Genomic DNA, 17,256 nt, shown 5'->3' on the forward strand with positions numbered 1-17,256 from the left:
ATTTTGTGATGTATGTACACAATGTGCATTATTTTATCAGTTAATAACGGCGTTAAGCCATAAGTGTATATGACCGTGTCCCGGCAGATTAAGAACACAGTTCTGTGTGTAAAATAGAACTATAATCACTATGGCTAAAAAATAAATACCAAATGAGTAAAACTAATACAAGACAAAATATCATATCCATAATTTATTACAGAAATAAAAGACGTCCGCGATATTCTCAAGACTGGTATCTTTATTACAAAGGGCCTATTTCTCCATTTCTGAGTAAAGTATCGAACGACTAATCATCACATAACATTAATCTGATGATTAACGTCCCGATTACCGAGCAACGCTTTCACAAAATACGAGTGTCCTGTCACATTTAACCGGTCTAGGCTCACGTCTGTCGACGGATGATTAGCAAATAATCACAGCTTTGAGTAGTGTACCCGACACTTACTCGCCGAATAGCGCTACTTGGCGGTAGTGAAATAGACTTTTTGTTTTACTCGACGAGTAGTTCTAATCGAGACCTTACTCAGAGTTGGTGAAATAGGCCCTAAACCTTTTAATTCTTATTAGACGGCTAAATAAGCTCCGTCGTGACGGGTCCCCGTAAATCAGTTCGCACCCTCCAAGCACGGGTTTTTATAGAGCCTGGATGTTGAGTGGCGGTTACTCATATTGTTAAATCTCCTCCCTGAAGCCGGAGTCCTTAAAGCGAGGTAGGGGCGAGTGCTCTCATATCCTCAGGTTTAAACAATGGTCCACAGAGCGGACTTTTAAGAGTGGATTTAAAATTAATTAAATTCAAAACTCAATGTTTCGATTTCGATTCGATGTTTGTAGCACTAACTTTGCGGAGCATTGTAATATTTTGAAATGAAATGACACTGTTCTATGAACCACTTTAATAGTTTACACAACCGACTAGTTTCGGCAATGACACGTTGCCCTCTTCGGGGTTACTTAACAACTAATCCATGGAATTTTGTCCAGTGAACGCGACCCTTTCAATGTTCGCCGTCAAAGGCTTGATGGGTGGGAACGCCTACCCTTGTCAATCCACCATTTCAGCGCCTATGTAAATAGTTCATAAAACAAAGTAATATCATTTCTCAAAATTACTATAGTAATTTAAATAGCATTTTTTTCGACTGAAGGATCTTTTTACAAAGGATTACGGGGAAAATTTAGCTGATCTTTTTTTTTCCATAACAAATGACGATGAACTTCTTCCGATAATTTTCACTAACAAACTTGAATGTCATAACTTTTACTTAAATATATAAATTATATTTAACAAAGCGATTCGAACAATAATATAATGAATGATCGTAAAAGTAAACATACTTTTTCTAGTAGTTTGTCTATTTGAAGAAACACAATTAAATTAATGAGGAAATACAGTATATATATACACACACAAATTTGCGTATTGATCAGTTTTTTTTACACCTAAAATCATGCAACGAATAATTAAATTTAATTATTTATACCGAAGAATAACGCACCCTCGTAAATCTACGCAGGCACGTGATTAGGCCGAACGTAAACAACAAAAAAAACATCACATTTCGCAAGACGCGCAAGTCAATAACTTACTAAATCAGAGTAATTATTTACACAGACAATTTAAAACATAATCTCCCGGTGGTTAGCGGCATACAACATTGGTCGGGCGTGCGGTAGAATAATGTTGATATGTACAGTAGAGAATGGCCAGTCCCGAGAGACGGACGCGCGACATGGAGTAGAGAAGATTTTTGGCATTGGGATTCAACAAGGTCGGACATCTATGGAGTTCTTGATAAGCCATTTTTGCTTCACACAGATTTCAGATATCCTAAAATGTAAATAAAAATAATACTTTAACATAGTAGAGATCGTACAGTTAAAATAATATTTAATTATTAAACTTTTGTCCCTAAAGCCCGGGGCTACCATATGACAGGCGTTTTCCGGATTTGACAGGCATTTTTCAATTTCAAACTAAAATTCAGTCTATTGAAAAAGAAGATGTATCGGTTGTAGAAATAAACATGTATTAAATGCAACTCAAAATCCCCTCGTTTAAGGATAACAGGTCCACCACGAGGAGGTCGGCCTCGTGGTGTAGCGGTCAGCGCATTAGCCTACCACGCGTGAGGTCTCGGGTTCGATCCCGACATCGTTGACACTAAGTATTTATTAAAAATGTGTTTTTACGCTAGAAGTTGGAAGGAAGTTATGAAAAAAGTTGGAGTGTATTTTTCAGAACAATTATTTCTAGCAACCCGCAACGCCTGTTTCACAGTCAGCCGTCTAACCAACTGCACTATGGCGCATGTTTATTTGATTATAAGTCACTTAATGTTGATTTAACTTTGTCCGAGGCAATAGGCACTAAGTTAAATATTACAAACTATCACACTATATTCCGATCGGCATTCTCTTGCTTTGCTCTGGCACTCGGGCGCTGGGTGCTTTAACTTACCCCGCTTCTTGCGCTTGGGGTTGGTCTGCGGAACCTGCGTGGAGAGGGGGGGCTATGCGGCGGTGGTCCTCTTGCCCCCCCGTGGCTTGATGGACTCGGAGATCTGCCACATGGCCTCCTCGTTGAGGACGTCATCGAAGCCGTTGAACATAGCCATGATGCGCTCATTTTTCTTGAATGTGTATTGACTGAAATATTTATTATTTTAGCAAAAAATATATTAAAAATCAATGGAATAAATAGCCTTTGCGATAAAGTGATTTGTGCACATTTGATCAATAAAAAGGCACTTTTTTTTTAATGTTTCCTATTGTATTTTGTATGTATGTATAAAGTCGTCTTATCGCCTTCCCTCTCTCGACGAATTCCGAATAGAGCTCCTCGCTACTACCCGTTGCCCTGTTATAGGTCCTGTCCGATGTACAGATTTGGTGGTTTTCAAATACAATTTCAGGGATGGGAAGAATGTGGAAGAAACTCACGCTTTACTGAAGCGCTTCATATTCTCTAGTATGTGGTACTGCTGCCATCTCTTGGAGAAGTTCACACTTCCATCGGGTAGCAGGTCTGTGTTTCCAATATGGACAAATGTCAGATCTTGGAGGACCAAACCGCTGAAACAATATGTACAATTATTATCATCTATTTGTTTAATAGGCTCCGAGAAAAGTAAAGTATATTAGGCTCCACTCATACGAAAAGTGAAGTAAATTTGGCCCCACTCATACAGAAGTATATTAGGCTCCACTCACACAAAAAGTGAAGCGTATTAGGCTCCACTCACAAGAAATGTGAAGTACATTAGGCTCCACTGTCAAGAAAAGTTAAGTATATTAGGCTCCACTCACACAAAAAGTGAAGCGTATTAGGCTCCACTCACAAGAAAAGTGAAGTACATTAGGCTCCACTGTCAATAAAAGTTAAGTATATTAGGCTCCACTCACACGAAAAGTGAAGTAAATTTGGCCTCACTCATATGAAAAGTGAAGTATATTAGGTTCCACTCACATGAAAAGTGAAGCAAATTTAGCCCCACTCACACGAAGAACGCTTTAAAAAAAGTATGTTAGGTTCCACTCATGAAGTATAAAGAAATAAATTAAGTATGTTAGGCTTTACTCACATGTAAGGTGAAGCATTTTAGGTTACACTCGCATGTAAGGTAAAGCATTTGAGACTCCACTTACATATATAAGAAGAAGTATACATATTAGGATTCACTCACACGAAAGGTGAAGAATATCAGCCTCTACTTACATGTAGGGTATGCAGGGGGGTTGAGTCTCCGCCAGGGCCTGACGGTACGCGCGGAAGCTGGAGCTCGAGTCGATGAGCGCGCAGTACTCCTTGAGCCCGTCCGTGATGTGCTTCTGCCACTCGAGGCGGCGGATGGGGGCCGAGTCCAGCGCCGACAGCAGGGCCAGGTAGGAGTTGAAGTTGTTCATCTTGCGGAGGTGCTTCATCACCTTGATGAACTTGCTCACGTACTTCTCTCGCTCCTTGGCCTCCTCCTGTTCGAGGATTCTTGATCTTGCCCTGGTTATACAAAATACAAAATGATTACAAAATTTATATAAAATGTATCTGGTTTACCTTTATAATTGGAAAATGGTCCGTAAAATAATAATAAACAAATATGTGGGAGTCAATCGGAAACGAATTATGCCTTCAGTCATCTGACCTAGCAAACATTTGTGGAGTTTATAGTCCATGAACGATGACACACACACACACACATGCTAAATAATTTCACCTGAAATTATAGTGCAACGACCGATGAAGCAAGTCAGGGTTGTCAATCGAATTCAATTCATTACATTCCGCGAACCACGAGACCAACGTCCTGCAGTACATTTACATCGTCCCCACCATGGAGATAAAGAGAACAAAGGAACGTGGCCTATAAAGAGACCACAGGGCGCAGTCAATGCTCAGTCCAGTTAAGTTCAGTCAGTCAGTCAGTCAGTCAGCATCGGTCACTCGGTTTCAGCATGTAGTTCAAGTTAGGTCTCTTCAGCCCATCATCGCTGCTACGCTCGCGCTACACAACTAAGTGCTGTATCTTATTCGCCATGTAATAAACCCACATTAAACAGCAACCTCGTATCTTCTGTTAATCTCTAACTGGAGTAGGAGCTCCAACCCTCAGCAACAAGCTAAATCGGAACACATTTCCTATACAAACTAATGGCGCTGGTTTCCTAGGGAGCGTTGATTGCGAGCAGAACGTCAAATATTGATACCGCCATTTGCAGGACGGCCGTCATGGCGGTTTTCGAACTGTTTTTCTCATGTAGCGGAGAATATTTTTGCCTGTCAAAATAAGTGCAAACGTGATGTGGACTGGTGAAATTGACAAAATGTTAATTGATCTCAGTCAATCTCCAACTGGGGTAAGAGCTCCCGGCACCATCAATCGAAAATCCTCTATGTAAAGTCTAGTACGGCACTCACCAGTAGCTCATCTTGTTGAAGTGCTCGGTGAAACGAGTCAGGTTCGGGCTGCGCTCCTCGCACTGGTCTCGCGCCCAGAGCAGCGCCTCAGGCGCCGGGATGCGGGTGAACAGCTCCGCGTCCAACAGCGTCATCTGCTCCGCCACCGCCTCCGCCTTCTGCTCCAGCACCGAGTCACGGCGCGACGACATAGCCACTGGATACTGGTGCTGGTGTTGCTGAACGAGGAAATCCAGTGGTTTTTAAAAATAATCTTATTTGTTAATACGAGTAGACTATCAAACAAATCCAATTGAAAAATAATTGTATTTTTTTATTAATAAATTTCATAAAAGGTACATGTTTTTTTAAAATTCTATACATATCTACTATTACACATCTAGTAAATGTTATCACTGTACCTCTCCAAAAAAGAGACTAACTCTTGTGTTCGGAGAGTGACTTACGCTGTTGTAGTTGTTTATTGTTTATTGTAAGAGTTTATATAATTTTAAATACGAGTACATGAGAAAAAAATAAAAACATAGGATATATAAAGAAAAAACATAAAACAATAATACATTCATACTAATTAAAATTTAATGTAGTTTTTACACGTGTTCAAAAAAAATATTTTGATTTACTTTAAATGTATTTATTGATGTATTATTTTCAATAGTTTTTAGTTCATTGGGAAGATTATTATAATTTTTTACACCCTTGAAGACAAAGCTATTTTGACAATGACTTGTGTGGAATTTAGGAATTTTAATATTATGTTGGTATCTGAGTGACTTATTCATCTCAAATTCTTTTATTTTTTCTTTTTTATATATTTGTATAATATAATTTATTTTATAAAGAGTGTCTACTGTATGAACCTTAAATATTTTAAATAGACTTTCCGTATTGAATGTTGAGGGTTTCTTTAGAATTACTTTAATAATTAATCTTTGTACTATTTTAAGAGGGTTTAATATATTGGCGTATGAACCACCCCACCCTACAATACCATATTGTAACAAAGATTGTACAATTGAGTAATAAGCTATTTTTTAATTATTGATTTTTAAAATATTCCTTAATCTAATAAATATGTATGTACATTTTCTAATTTGTTTAACTAGTTCACTAATATGGTCTTTCCATTTTAAGTTTTGGTCTATTAATTAATCATTTTAATCAATTTATGTATTGTATTACCGGCGCCAATTTTTTTAAAGTTATAAGTTGTGAGCTTAGAAAGTTATATTTTTTTAAATATAATTTGCCAAACTCACAGTGAAATCGGTAGAGTTAAATTCAACAAAAACGGCAGTACATCAAATTGAAATTTTCAAAAATTGCTCAAGCTTTGACAAAAAACAGTTTTTTTTGGTACGAGTGAAACTGACAGGAAGACCCTTGGACTTTTTTTTACAAACAGTTTTTGGGTAAGTGGAGGGAGTGTTTTCACCTCGGTTGAGATAATAATGATAACGGTTAGGGCGAAATTTACCATTAGCTGCTTGCTTCTATACTTTTCCAGGATAATGACCCTTAGAACTTTGGCCATTGCCAGGTCGCCCGAGCTCACCAGCCCGTACACAAAGTCCATTATGAGCTGCAACATCTCATCATCCAAGTCGGCCATACTGGAAAAATAGAATGATTTATTTATCTTCATCATCATCATTCCCTTTCCGCACCGATCGCAGCGTATCTTGGCTATTTTTGTAACGTTAAGGTGAGATAATCAGTCTTACGCTTTTTTTAATTACTGCAAAATAAAAAAGTACCATATAATCTTTTACAGAATATTTTCTTTTCTCTTTCTTTTATTACAGAAAATATTATACCTGTCTATTTATTATAGGAGCAAAAATTCATAAACATTTCTTGTATACCCACGAACAGGCCATGCCTTTGTGAGATTTTTGTTTACTATTTTTACTATTAATATGTATTTCATTGCTATGTAATTATCCTTTATTTTTTTAATATTCTGTTTTACCTCTTATGTATATTGTAAAAAAACAAAAAAAAAAAAAAAAAAAAAAAAGGTACCAGTCTGCGGATTATGAAATATTTTTATGCCATATCAGCCATGCCAGGAATCGAACCTGAGACCTCTTGCACGGTAGACAAACGCGCTGACCTTTACACCGCATGGCCGACGATTAATTATGCAAAAAGTCTGTCATAAAACAAGTACGATACGAAGAGGAATTTCGGCGGTATTCTCAATTTTTTACATTTATTTTATAGGAGAGTACTCACGTGAGGTCTCCGACCACTCGGGTGAGCAGTGCCTGGACTTCCCTGGCCTTGGTGGGCTTCCCGTGGCGGGCCAGGAAGGCGTGCCGCCGGTTCAGCTTCTCTATGAGCGCCAGCGGAGACACGAATGTGCGGTACGTCGTGAGGAATGCTTCTTGGTAAGAGAAATCTAAAAGAAATACGAAAATTATCAACAGTATTTCGAGGTAGTCCATCCACATTTTTGGGAAGTTAAAGAGCTGAAACGTTCATAGATGCGGGCGAGATTCATCTGACTGAATTATTTCACAAAATTGAGTACTGACCCTATTTACTTATGGGTTTTTAGAACAAATTTGGTGAATCTCTTCTGGCAATACAATTTTTTTTTGTTCTGTTGGTTTCACTGCGAGCTATCCTTATTCTTATTTGTGGTAGTCAGTGCTACGCGAGCTCATGGCGTCACTGCGACCTGTGAAGATCTATTGTGACGGGTCTCCGTGGATAGTTCTTGCTTTTCAAGCCCAGGTCTATAAAGAGCCTGGCTACTGTGTGAAAGGCGAAAATTTACATTTTAAACTTATAAAATAAGAAATCAAACATTGATTTGAGTCTACTGAACACTTTATTTTATTTTTGCAAATATAAAAACAAAAATTTCGTGACAATTGTTTTGCCTTGATAGGGCATTTTCAACGAATGTAAAGATTAGATGAATTGAATGTCCTTATAAAGTTATATTGGTTATGTTTTTTTTTTTATTTTAGTTTTTTATTGTGTACTATGTTAATGATAATTAGGTTAATTGGATTAATTACGTTTTTTTATTGTTAATATTATGTTTACTTTGTTAAATAGTTAATCTTGGGCATGTTTCACATTTTGTAAAATGTTTCTACATTATTCTGTATAAAAATAAGAATCCAAACAATGTAGAAGTATAAATAAATAAATAAATATAATTCAAGGTACTTTAGTAAAAAATAATCTTATAAACTATAGCATGTACATTAATCATAAATGTGGGAAAAACCAATACTTAAGGGCAAGTGTTTAATAGGTAATGGGGAATTTAGATATTTATATTTGAATTTCGGAAAATTTTATTTTATTTTATTAAATTTATTGACACACATGTATGTATTGTGAGATAATTAATGAAGCTTTATAGTTTTATATCTTTAGATAATTGTTGTGGAAATTATATTCATAATATAATAATAAGTTGGTTTTCTTTTAATTATCAATATATACTGCAGAAAAATTGTAAGAACTGTCATGATTGGGGATTATTCGTATTTACCAATCATATAATTAAAAATATTTTGTATTTTTTCAAACAAAACTGCAATGTGTTACTTTTTATTGAATTAAAAAAAATACACGCATAAATAATTTTATCTAGGTACTTAACCTGAAAAACACGAAAATAAAATATTTGAATTTGCATAATTTGTAATATATTTTCTTTACTAACTTTGTATACTTTGTGGAAATCTGTTATTAATTCTGAGTTTATACACTATATCTGTTTGTTTACTATAAATATGTATGTAGAACTGTTGATTTCCCAAATAAAATAAAATAAAATGCATGCAACGATTTTTTCCTAAATATTGGGAAATTTTATTTATATGGTATCACTTTTTTTAGTATGGCACCACAAAATTTCAACTGTCATTTACATCGAGGACTGTTTCACACTTCTATGATAACTGTTTAAACTATCTCCTTTTCACATTATGTGTGTATAACATATAATAATATTTATGTTGCCAATTTTTTAAACTTTCTGCATCGTAATTTATTGATGTGAAGACTTTATTCTTCCTAAACATGCGTCAACTGCACGTCACTATTTCGTAAAATGTCGAAATTAGACACTTAAACAAAATGGTCAATTACACTGCACCTGCTTTGAATTTAGTTTGAGACAATAATTTACACATTTTTTTATTTACCTCGATTTTATTCTCCATTCACGCGGCGGCGCGCGGCTCGACTTTTGACAGATCGAATGAGTTATGAAAAAAATTCGACGTAAAACCGGGGTTATGAAAAACGTAAAAAACGTTAATTGGGGGGAAAATAGAATGAGAATGTATGGAAATAAATGGGACCTGAATATTTCGGTGTAAATATCGAGGAACGTAAAAACGGGGTTTTACTGTATTGCATTTTGAAGTTTTTTTTTTTAATCGGATTTTTGTCTATTGGCCTAAGTTTTTTGGATTTTTTCCCTCTAATTTATTTGTGTTTGCGATTTTTGTGTAGTAGATATGTTGCTTTAACACGGCAGTTTACTGAACCGACTGGGTCGTAGTGAACGATTGATAGTTATCAATTGAAATAAATTTGTTAAAAATATTTTTAAAAAAATAAACTATGAACACGTGAAATCAAACGTAATAATTTTCATTTAGAATATTATTGCGACCTTAAGCAATACCCAAAACACTTGATTAAGTTGAACTGTTCAAACCCTATTAGTTTTATTTCCATTTTTGCAGCAGTTGTATACACCACTTGGCGTTTAATCATCAGTGAGGCCATTATGTGAAGCAAAGTCTTGTCACTTTAAAATTCAATATTCCGACTCGTAGGTTGAGAAACAATGAAGTACTGTTGATCGATCAGCATAGAATAAACTATGGCCTTAATTCTCCAATGACCCGTCTTTTGTTAACTCAAGACAAGATCTGGACTTTTTTGGTTTTAGTTTACAACGATATTTTAAACGAGCACTAAATAAATAGTCCAGATCTTTTCTCGATGTCCCTTATGTTTGTCAATGCTTCTTTTCTTCTTTTTTTAAATGTTTTAAACTATTCTTTTATTGTAATATTTAAAACCTATAAGTTGTATACATGGACAATGTCCGTTAATAAATAAAAAAATAAAATAATACAATTCTTCAAATTAATCACTCTCTAGGGGATAGAGAAGATTCATAATTTCACCCCTGGTTTCGTAACTACGACTCAAATGTAAATTAATTAAACTGAAATGTTTCGATGTATTTTTACTGGTGAAAATTACAAATACTAAAAAATATCGAAGCATCAAGATAAAAGACATATTTTTGTCTAGGTATGATGGTAAACTTACTTGTGTCCTTGTCTGATGATGAAAAGCGTTAAAACAAAATCAAACAATTTACCAGAATATGCAGCAAATGTATGTAAATGTTTCAATATTTTTACGTTCAATACTCTACTAATTTGATGGCAGAAAATAGCTTAATATATATAAAACAAAGTAGAGCCGGATGAGATATAAAATGCAAGAATGAAACTAGACTATAAATGTTAGTAAATATTTGTATACACAACACAGTGTGTCAGGGCCAGACCGCGAAACTTCAGAGGAGCATTTTTCGTGATAAACTTTTTAAACAATCTAAAGTAAAAATATTTTTATGGTTTAAAAAGTGAACATTTTCGATATCTTCTAGAGCAGAATTTTTTTTTTTGCTTTTGGTGCTCATTTTTAAATTTGAAAAAATGGACACAACTTATGTTAACAACCGATATAAATATTTACCGACATTTATTAAAATGTTTGGACCACAAAGTTAATGTTGCAAATGTTAATGAAACTAGACTAATTATTGTAAATTTTTTGTAAACTAAAACAGTATTATGGAGGCGTATAAAAAAAAAAAAAAAAACAGTATTATGTCAATCATTTACTGAACTAAATGAATTTGTCTTGATTTGTAGCAACAGAGAGGGAAAACATTTTTAAGAAAAATATGGAAGTCTAGGCATTTACAGGGCTTACGACCCGTCACTGGCCGGTTTAAGTGGCCACTTTTCAAACACTGCGTAACATTCACCATTCTGCCCATGTTTAAACATCCACATTTCCTCAACTCTTCCATCTGTCGACTTTTGTGAGAACTCGCTGATGTTTGCCTTCTTAAGAACATAATTTTACGCTTCGTATGGCATATTCAACTTGAAATTGACATTTTTGGGGTTAGCGACTTTTGCCTGAAAAGCGACGATATTACAGAGGCGTATTCAAGAATGGCACGAATAAATAAGGGTTAAATTACTGATTACTAAGCGATAGTAAGTCGGGAGATTATCCAGTCTAAGTATGGAGTTTACCTTTGGTAGATTTGATGGCGTGAACTATGAGAGCGTCCGGATTTCCCCCCCGTATGTCTGGGCCTTCCTCCCCAGACCTCTTGCGCACGAGGTAATTTGATACATCCATTTCTAACAGCAAGTCTACTTCACCCTGTAAGAACAAGTCACAATTAATTTTGAACAAATTATACAATAGGGGAAATAAAAGTACTACACATACTACGAATACTGATAAAAATATGTGAAATGGATTTAGAAAAATTAATTGTATTTTCAACATCAAAAGCGTGTTCCTGCGCTGTGTAGTCAATACACAAAAAAAGACATTTATTGACTGAATTTGTAAAGACAGAAATCGGGAGCAGACGAATTCTATCACGCTTGAGATTCGGGGTTGGGTATTAAAATATGCAAAAGCCTAAATTAAAAAGAATACCTCAGTTTCCATATTGGGTTCAGCTTCTCTGCTGCCGGGACTCGAGCTGGCATTGGTCCTCTGCTCCAAGTCTAGATCTTCGACGGGGAACTTCCCCGGCTTATTAGGCGATTGTTGCCAGGAGTCATCTTCAGCAGTCTATAATAAAAACCTCACATAATTGAGGAACCCAACCGCCATATTTACTCAAATGAGATGGTAAATAGAGCCACAAAAACCCTAGGCTTTGTTATCAGAACAACAAGAGAGTCTAAGTCTGTTGATGCATTAAAAATGTTATACATGACCCTAGTGAGAAGCCAGTTAGAATATGGGTCCTCAGTTTGGTCTCCTCATTGTGTTACCCATGTAAACAGTGTGGAGAAGGTCCAACACAAGTTTTTAAGATTTATGAATTTCAAATTAAACATTCCAATTGAAGAGCTTAACTATAAATGTTTAATGAAGCAGTTAAAATCAATATGTATTAGTGATAGAAGGGAAATTTCAGATTTAGTGCTGCTTTTTAAGTTATTAAATAATGTTCTTGACAGTCCCGAACTTTTAAATTGTGTGAATTTTTACACGAGACAGCGTGGGACGAGACAAAATACTTCTTTTGCTGTTGATTTGCATAGTTCAAACAATGCCAAATACTCACCTATTCCACGGTTCCACATGTTAGCAAACAAACATGGAAACATAGACTTATTTCATTTATCTTTATACCAATTAAAATCATTACTTTTTAATCACTTCTTTTCTGAATTTAAAAAATGTACCAAGTGTTATACTTATTTTACTGTTTATGCTATGATACATCGCCTCTGTTACATCAATACTTTTTTATTTAAACCCTTTATTTATTGTTAATTTGCTGCATACCTATGTTATAATTACTCATTTAATTTTTCTTTATTATTTCTTTATTTTCTGCTGATTTTATTTCATGTATCTATATTTTTTATACTGTGTTCAGGTGTTTTGTTTTATTATAATTGTTTTTAAATATTATTTTATACTTTGTCAAAGGCGTAAATCAATAAATAAAAATAAATTTAATAGGTACAAGCCCTCGATTACAATAGGATGGAAGAGTTTTACCGATCGATACAGTTGTAGGGTTCATAGTCCACGATCAATGACACACAGTCATCATTTTATTTTGAATGCGATACAACATATTATGCAAGTGTAACAGCATTGCACATAACAACGAGAGCATTGTCTTGCAGTACATTAACATTGTTCCTAAGATGGAGATATGAAGAACAAAGGAACGTGGCCTATAAAGAGACCACAGCCAGTCAGCCCAGCCAGCCCGAAGAGTCAGTTCAACGCAGTCCCTCAGTTCCAGCATGTAGTCCAAGTGCAGTTAATTCAACTCCTCATTGGTGTAACAATCAGGTGACATAATTAATTCATTATTTATTCGCCATGCAATAAATACGCTCAAACAGCAACCTCGTGTCTTCTGTCAATCGCTAACTGGGGTAGGAGCTCCAACACACTCTCAACAATCGAATCCTAAACAGTCAACATGAATTTTCTATCGCGAAATATGAATATTTTTTGCTTTTATTATTATTATTATATTATATATGAGGAACGCAAAATCTGAGCAGAAGAAAAACAAATAATATCTCACCAATAGGACAGCTTCGTCTACCACTTCCGCAGGGGGCGGAGGGTGGAACTGGAACTTAGGGGCGGGGCTGATGGAGTCTCTCCCCCCGGGGCGGGGGCTGAGGGCGGGGCTGCAGGGGGCCAGGGGGGAGCCACACACGGCGGGAGGCAGGGGACTCACCGGCTTGGCGGGCGACTGGGTAGGCGTCTGGAAACATCAATATATTTATTGACTCAGTTCACACATAACACACAGTAATGGCACTACAAAATCAAAGAAATACAATATCGTCGATTACACGGGTACTGACTTCACAGATTGAGAGGCAGCGGAGTTATTGTTTCAAGACACGGGGTTGATTTATGGTTCCGAGTGGCCTCCAAGTCGAGGACCCTGTTTCAAACGAAACATGGACTCGGAGTTCAAATAGCGAACTGATTTCTCGAAAAATGATTAAAAGTTCATTGGCATAGAGACGATACTCTTACATAGAACAAAGAATATATAATATAATGCGAGTTACTGACTAGTTTCCTTAGAGAAATTGGCTGCAGAAAATCTGAGAGGTTGATGATAGCTAATAGATAGCCAACACGTGTTCTTGTTTGAATTGTTTTTTTTTTTGTACTGATTAACTCTCCCTTCCCGATGAAGTGTAGCTAGTACACACATCTACTAACTTTAATATCTCCATAAATATAATAAATGATGGGTTGAGATTTTCGGTATTCCTTCGTTATACATTTACGTATCGGTAAAAAGGTTATTTTTTGTAAATCATTAATGCTTATTGGGAACATAAAGAGCGTTTTATCAAAAATCGGAGATCACCAGTACAACAAAAAGTTTACCAATGTGTCGCATGTTGCGTTCGTAATAAAAGAGCAATCCTAATATATAATTGTCTCGCACACTCTTTACGTCTCACTCTCGATAATACGGCTATATTTGGGAGCGAGAGAGATAATTTTTATGCATCACACGCGCAGACAGCAAAGTTTCTTGTACTTCTCCCATTAGCCCGTTAGCTGCGTTATAGCTAGTATTAGTAGCTGTTCGGCTTTCGTTGGAGGCAGTTCTTTTGCGCACACTGAGAGCATGAATTAATGTTTTTAGCAATTAGATTAAAAATACCATCACCTTTGACTTCAACCATAAATAATTGAAGCGATTGCCGATGAATATTACACTTTAACAATTTAAAATCTCTCATTTTTTGCATGTGTAGTGACTACACAGCACCACGGGGAAATTTTTTAGGACAGTAAGGGAAAGGTTAATTTTTTTTATCAGTCATAATATTCTGCACTACCAATATTTTTGGTCAAGAGTCGCTTGTGCCGGTCAATGACAGGTCGTAAGTCCCGTAAATGCCTAGATTTCCACATCGTCCGATAATTTCTTTGCCTCTGTTGCAATATCTATCAATGATAATTCTTCCAACATTTGTTAGTCTTCATTGCACAAAATTACCAGTCTGGGTTTGCCCCTCTTAGGGGGCAGGGCGGGCGGCGGAGGCTCCTCTAGGAGGGGCAGGCTGGGGGCGGGAGCGGGTTGGCTGCTCTCCGAAGACAGGCGGGCGGTGGAAGATGAGCTCGAAGATCGCACCGAGTCGTCCCTGGTAAGGCGCGGCGACCACAGCGGTGATGAGAATCCGCTGTAATTTGGAAAAAAAAAGACTGTAAAATCTAGAAATTATTTTGTATGTTTTTTTATTTTATGATTATCCGAATGGGGTCCGGTCCTAATTGATTCGGGTAGTTGGAGTTCTACTGTATTGTTTTATTGTTTAAAAAATTCTTAAAAATTTTCCACACATTTTAAGCAAAATAGGCTAGGATCAACAGAATTAAAATATTTTTTTTTAGACTAAAATTCTGTCAATGTTTCGGTCGAATAATTATAATTACCTCAGTTGCTGGCTGGACGAATTCGTCGACGACATGCTGAACTGGTGCAGAGTGTGACTCTGCGTCATCTGATTGTACACCGAGCCGCCGAGCATGCCGTTCTGGGCCGGGCCGCCGTTGTGCGGGAGGGCCAGAATCGCCTGGCCGTTCTGCGTGACGGTCACCACGCTCCCGTTGTGCGTGAAGGACGACAGCCCGTCGCCCGCGAGGTGCGTCGAGCTCGCGAGCTGCTGCAGCTGGGAGGAGGAGACGAAGTGCCCGGAATGTTGCGCGGCGTTGTACGCGTGTACAGAGTGACGCAGGAACTCGGTGCTGCTCTGCGGGGAGTGGCTGCAGTTGCCGAACATCTCCATGTACGCCATTACTGGAAGAATTACGCAGAAAAAATTCAGTCACAAGTTTAATACGGTCAAAAATTAGCAATGGTACACTTTTTGTTTAAATCGTACTAAGATAAAAAATGTTCATTGTTATGTTCAAAATGCACTCTCATAATATTAAAAAAGTAATGTTCCCTTCGCAGGGAGCAAAGTAATATATAAATTTCTAAATCTATAACTAAAAATCATTTAAAGTATGATAAATAAAATGAAGTAAACTATTGGCTTGTTATGTACATTTTTCAATGCCAGTACATGATAGCTGATGTTCAAACTAATGTCACTCGTCACAGCCGTGTACTAAAAGAATTTTGTTTTTGCTATATCGTTCATTATTAATGTGCAAATTGCATACGTCGGCGGATTTATTACTAGACTACAATTTATTTCAATCAACTGATCGCGCAGGCATAAACCCACCCACCCACCAAAAGAATCAGTCTCGGAGACATTTTATTCTTTTTTTAAATATGGTCTTTATTTAAAAAAATATACAAATGTCAGAACCATAGAATTAAGAATAGTCCAGAAACCACATACGCACATCAAACAGAAGGCGACTTAACTACTCATAAATGAGTAGGTTTACGTTTTGACCAATTAATTTCTTTATAGACGTCACTCGTAACTCGGTTATAAGCTTAGACTATACCCTGTCTGCGTAAACTATAAGTGCGAAAGCACTACAATTAATGATATGAATCATAACACGTTTAAACTCAGTACGCAACTCCTGATTTGAATTCAACCATGACGTGTAATGTCCCTTTAAAGTGTAGAAATACTACTAGGATCTTAAAGAAACAGGATGGTTTCACATTTCATGTGTAATTAGCAAATGAATGTGTGAGTAGCAAATACATTACTTAAAAATTTTATTATTTTTCCATCTGTCAGATTGTCGAAGAAATCAAAATGGACATTTCGTTAGTGTTGCTAGGGTAGTAAATTTTTTTACCCTACTTTGCTCATCTAATGAGAGAACTAATGGAAATTGGACCTCGGATTAAACAACTCTGTGGTGGAAATATGACTGACATTATCTTTAAAACATCAAATATTATTTAACATGATATAAAAATATCCATTTTATGTCAAATAAAATTTGTTTTATATTTTAGGTTCAAAGTTCATTGATTCAATTACTCTTATTAAATGACCCTTTACTTATCTACTCTGTTGTCAATCGATATTTCCGCGTGCACAATAAAATTTTAGAAAAATTAATAGATTGCTTTTTTTACCTTACATTTGTGTTATTATTTTTTTTTCCATCGTGCAACATTACGCGGCGACATCACGAATGCGCACGGCGAAAGTGTGGCATAGTGGGGGGATTATTGGACACAGTCCGATGTATTAAAATATGATTCTACACTCCTTCTGGACTATTTTTAATTCTATGATTCATCCCCACAAACGGACATGGACTGGATTCAACCTCCATGGGATCTGGTAATATTAACATATTGCAACAGAGATGAAGAACATTTCAAAGAAGGGAATGTAATGTAATGTATTTATTTAGATAGTTGTACAAATAAAATTTAAACCCCTCGTTATCCCTTACCTAATAAAAATATATATTCTAAAATGTCCTGCCGGTAAAACAACTTTGTGACTACAAATTGATTGTTTTCACTTTGTTAATCAGGAATATAAAAAAGAGTTTCCCACACTCACAACACTAGA

At 36.2% G+C, this 17,256-nt stretch overlaps 1 protein-coding gene across 1 annotated transcript in view; it reads right to left on the reverse strand.

Annotated features, from left to right (window-relative positions):
• Positions 1-488: 488 nt before the first annotated feature.
• Positions 489-17,256, reverse strand: part of LOC148275370 (guanine nucleotide-releasing factor 2-like) — a 217,967-nt gene continuing 201,199 nt past the window's right edge. The window contains exons 15-26 of the mRNA XM_088235791.1: positions 15,185-15,548; positions 14,748-14,931; positions 13,296-13,481; positions 11,669-11,806; positions 11,251-11,383; positions 7,160-7,325; positions 6,399-6,534; positions 4,922-5,139; positions 3,725-4,003; positions 2,950-3,081; positions 2,468-2,655; positions 489-1,837 (exon numbers count right to left, since the gene is read on the reverse strand). Of these exons, the coding sequence (XP_088091917.1) occupies positions 2,520-2,655; positions 2,950-3,081; positions 3,725-4,003; positions 4,922-5,139; positions 6,399-6,534; positions 7,160-7,325; positions 11,251-11,383; positions 11,669-11,806; positions 13,296-13,481; positions 14,748-14,931; positions 15,185-15,548 (2,072 nt within the window). The 3' untranslated portion in view covers positions 489-1,837; positions 2,468-2,519. The remainder of the gene's footprint in view (positions 1,838-2,467; positions 2,656-2,949; positions 3,082-3,724; positions 4,004-4,921; positions 5,140-6,398; positions 6,535-7,159; positions 7,326-11,250; positions 11,384-11,668; positions 11,807-13,295; positions 13,482-14,747; positions 14,932-15,184; positions 15,549-17,256) is intronic.

Source organism: Micrasema longulum, unplaced genomic scaffold (assembly GCF_059751315.1).
Source record: "Micrasema longulum isolate JH-2025_06_02 unplaced genomic scaffold, ASM5975131v1 h1tg001441l, whole genome shotgun sequence".
Taxonomy (NCBI): domain Eukaryota; kingdom Metazoa; phylum Arthropoda; class Insecta; order Trichoptera; family Brachycentridae; genus Micrasema; species Micrasema longulum.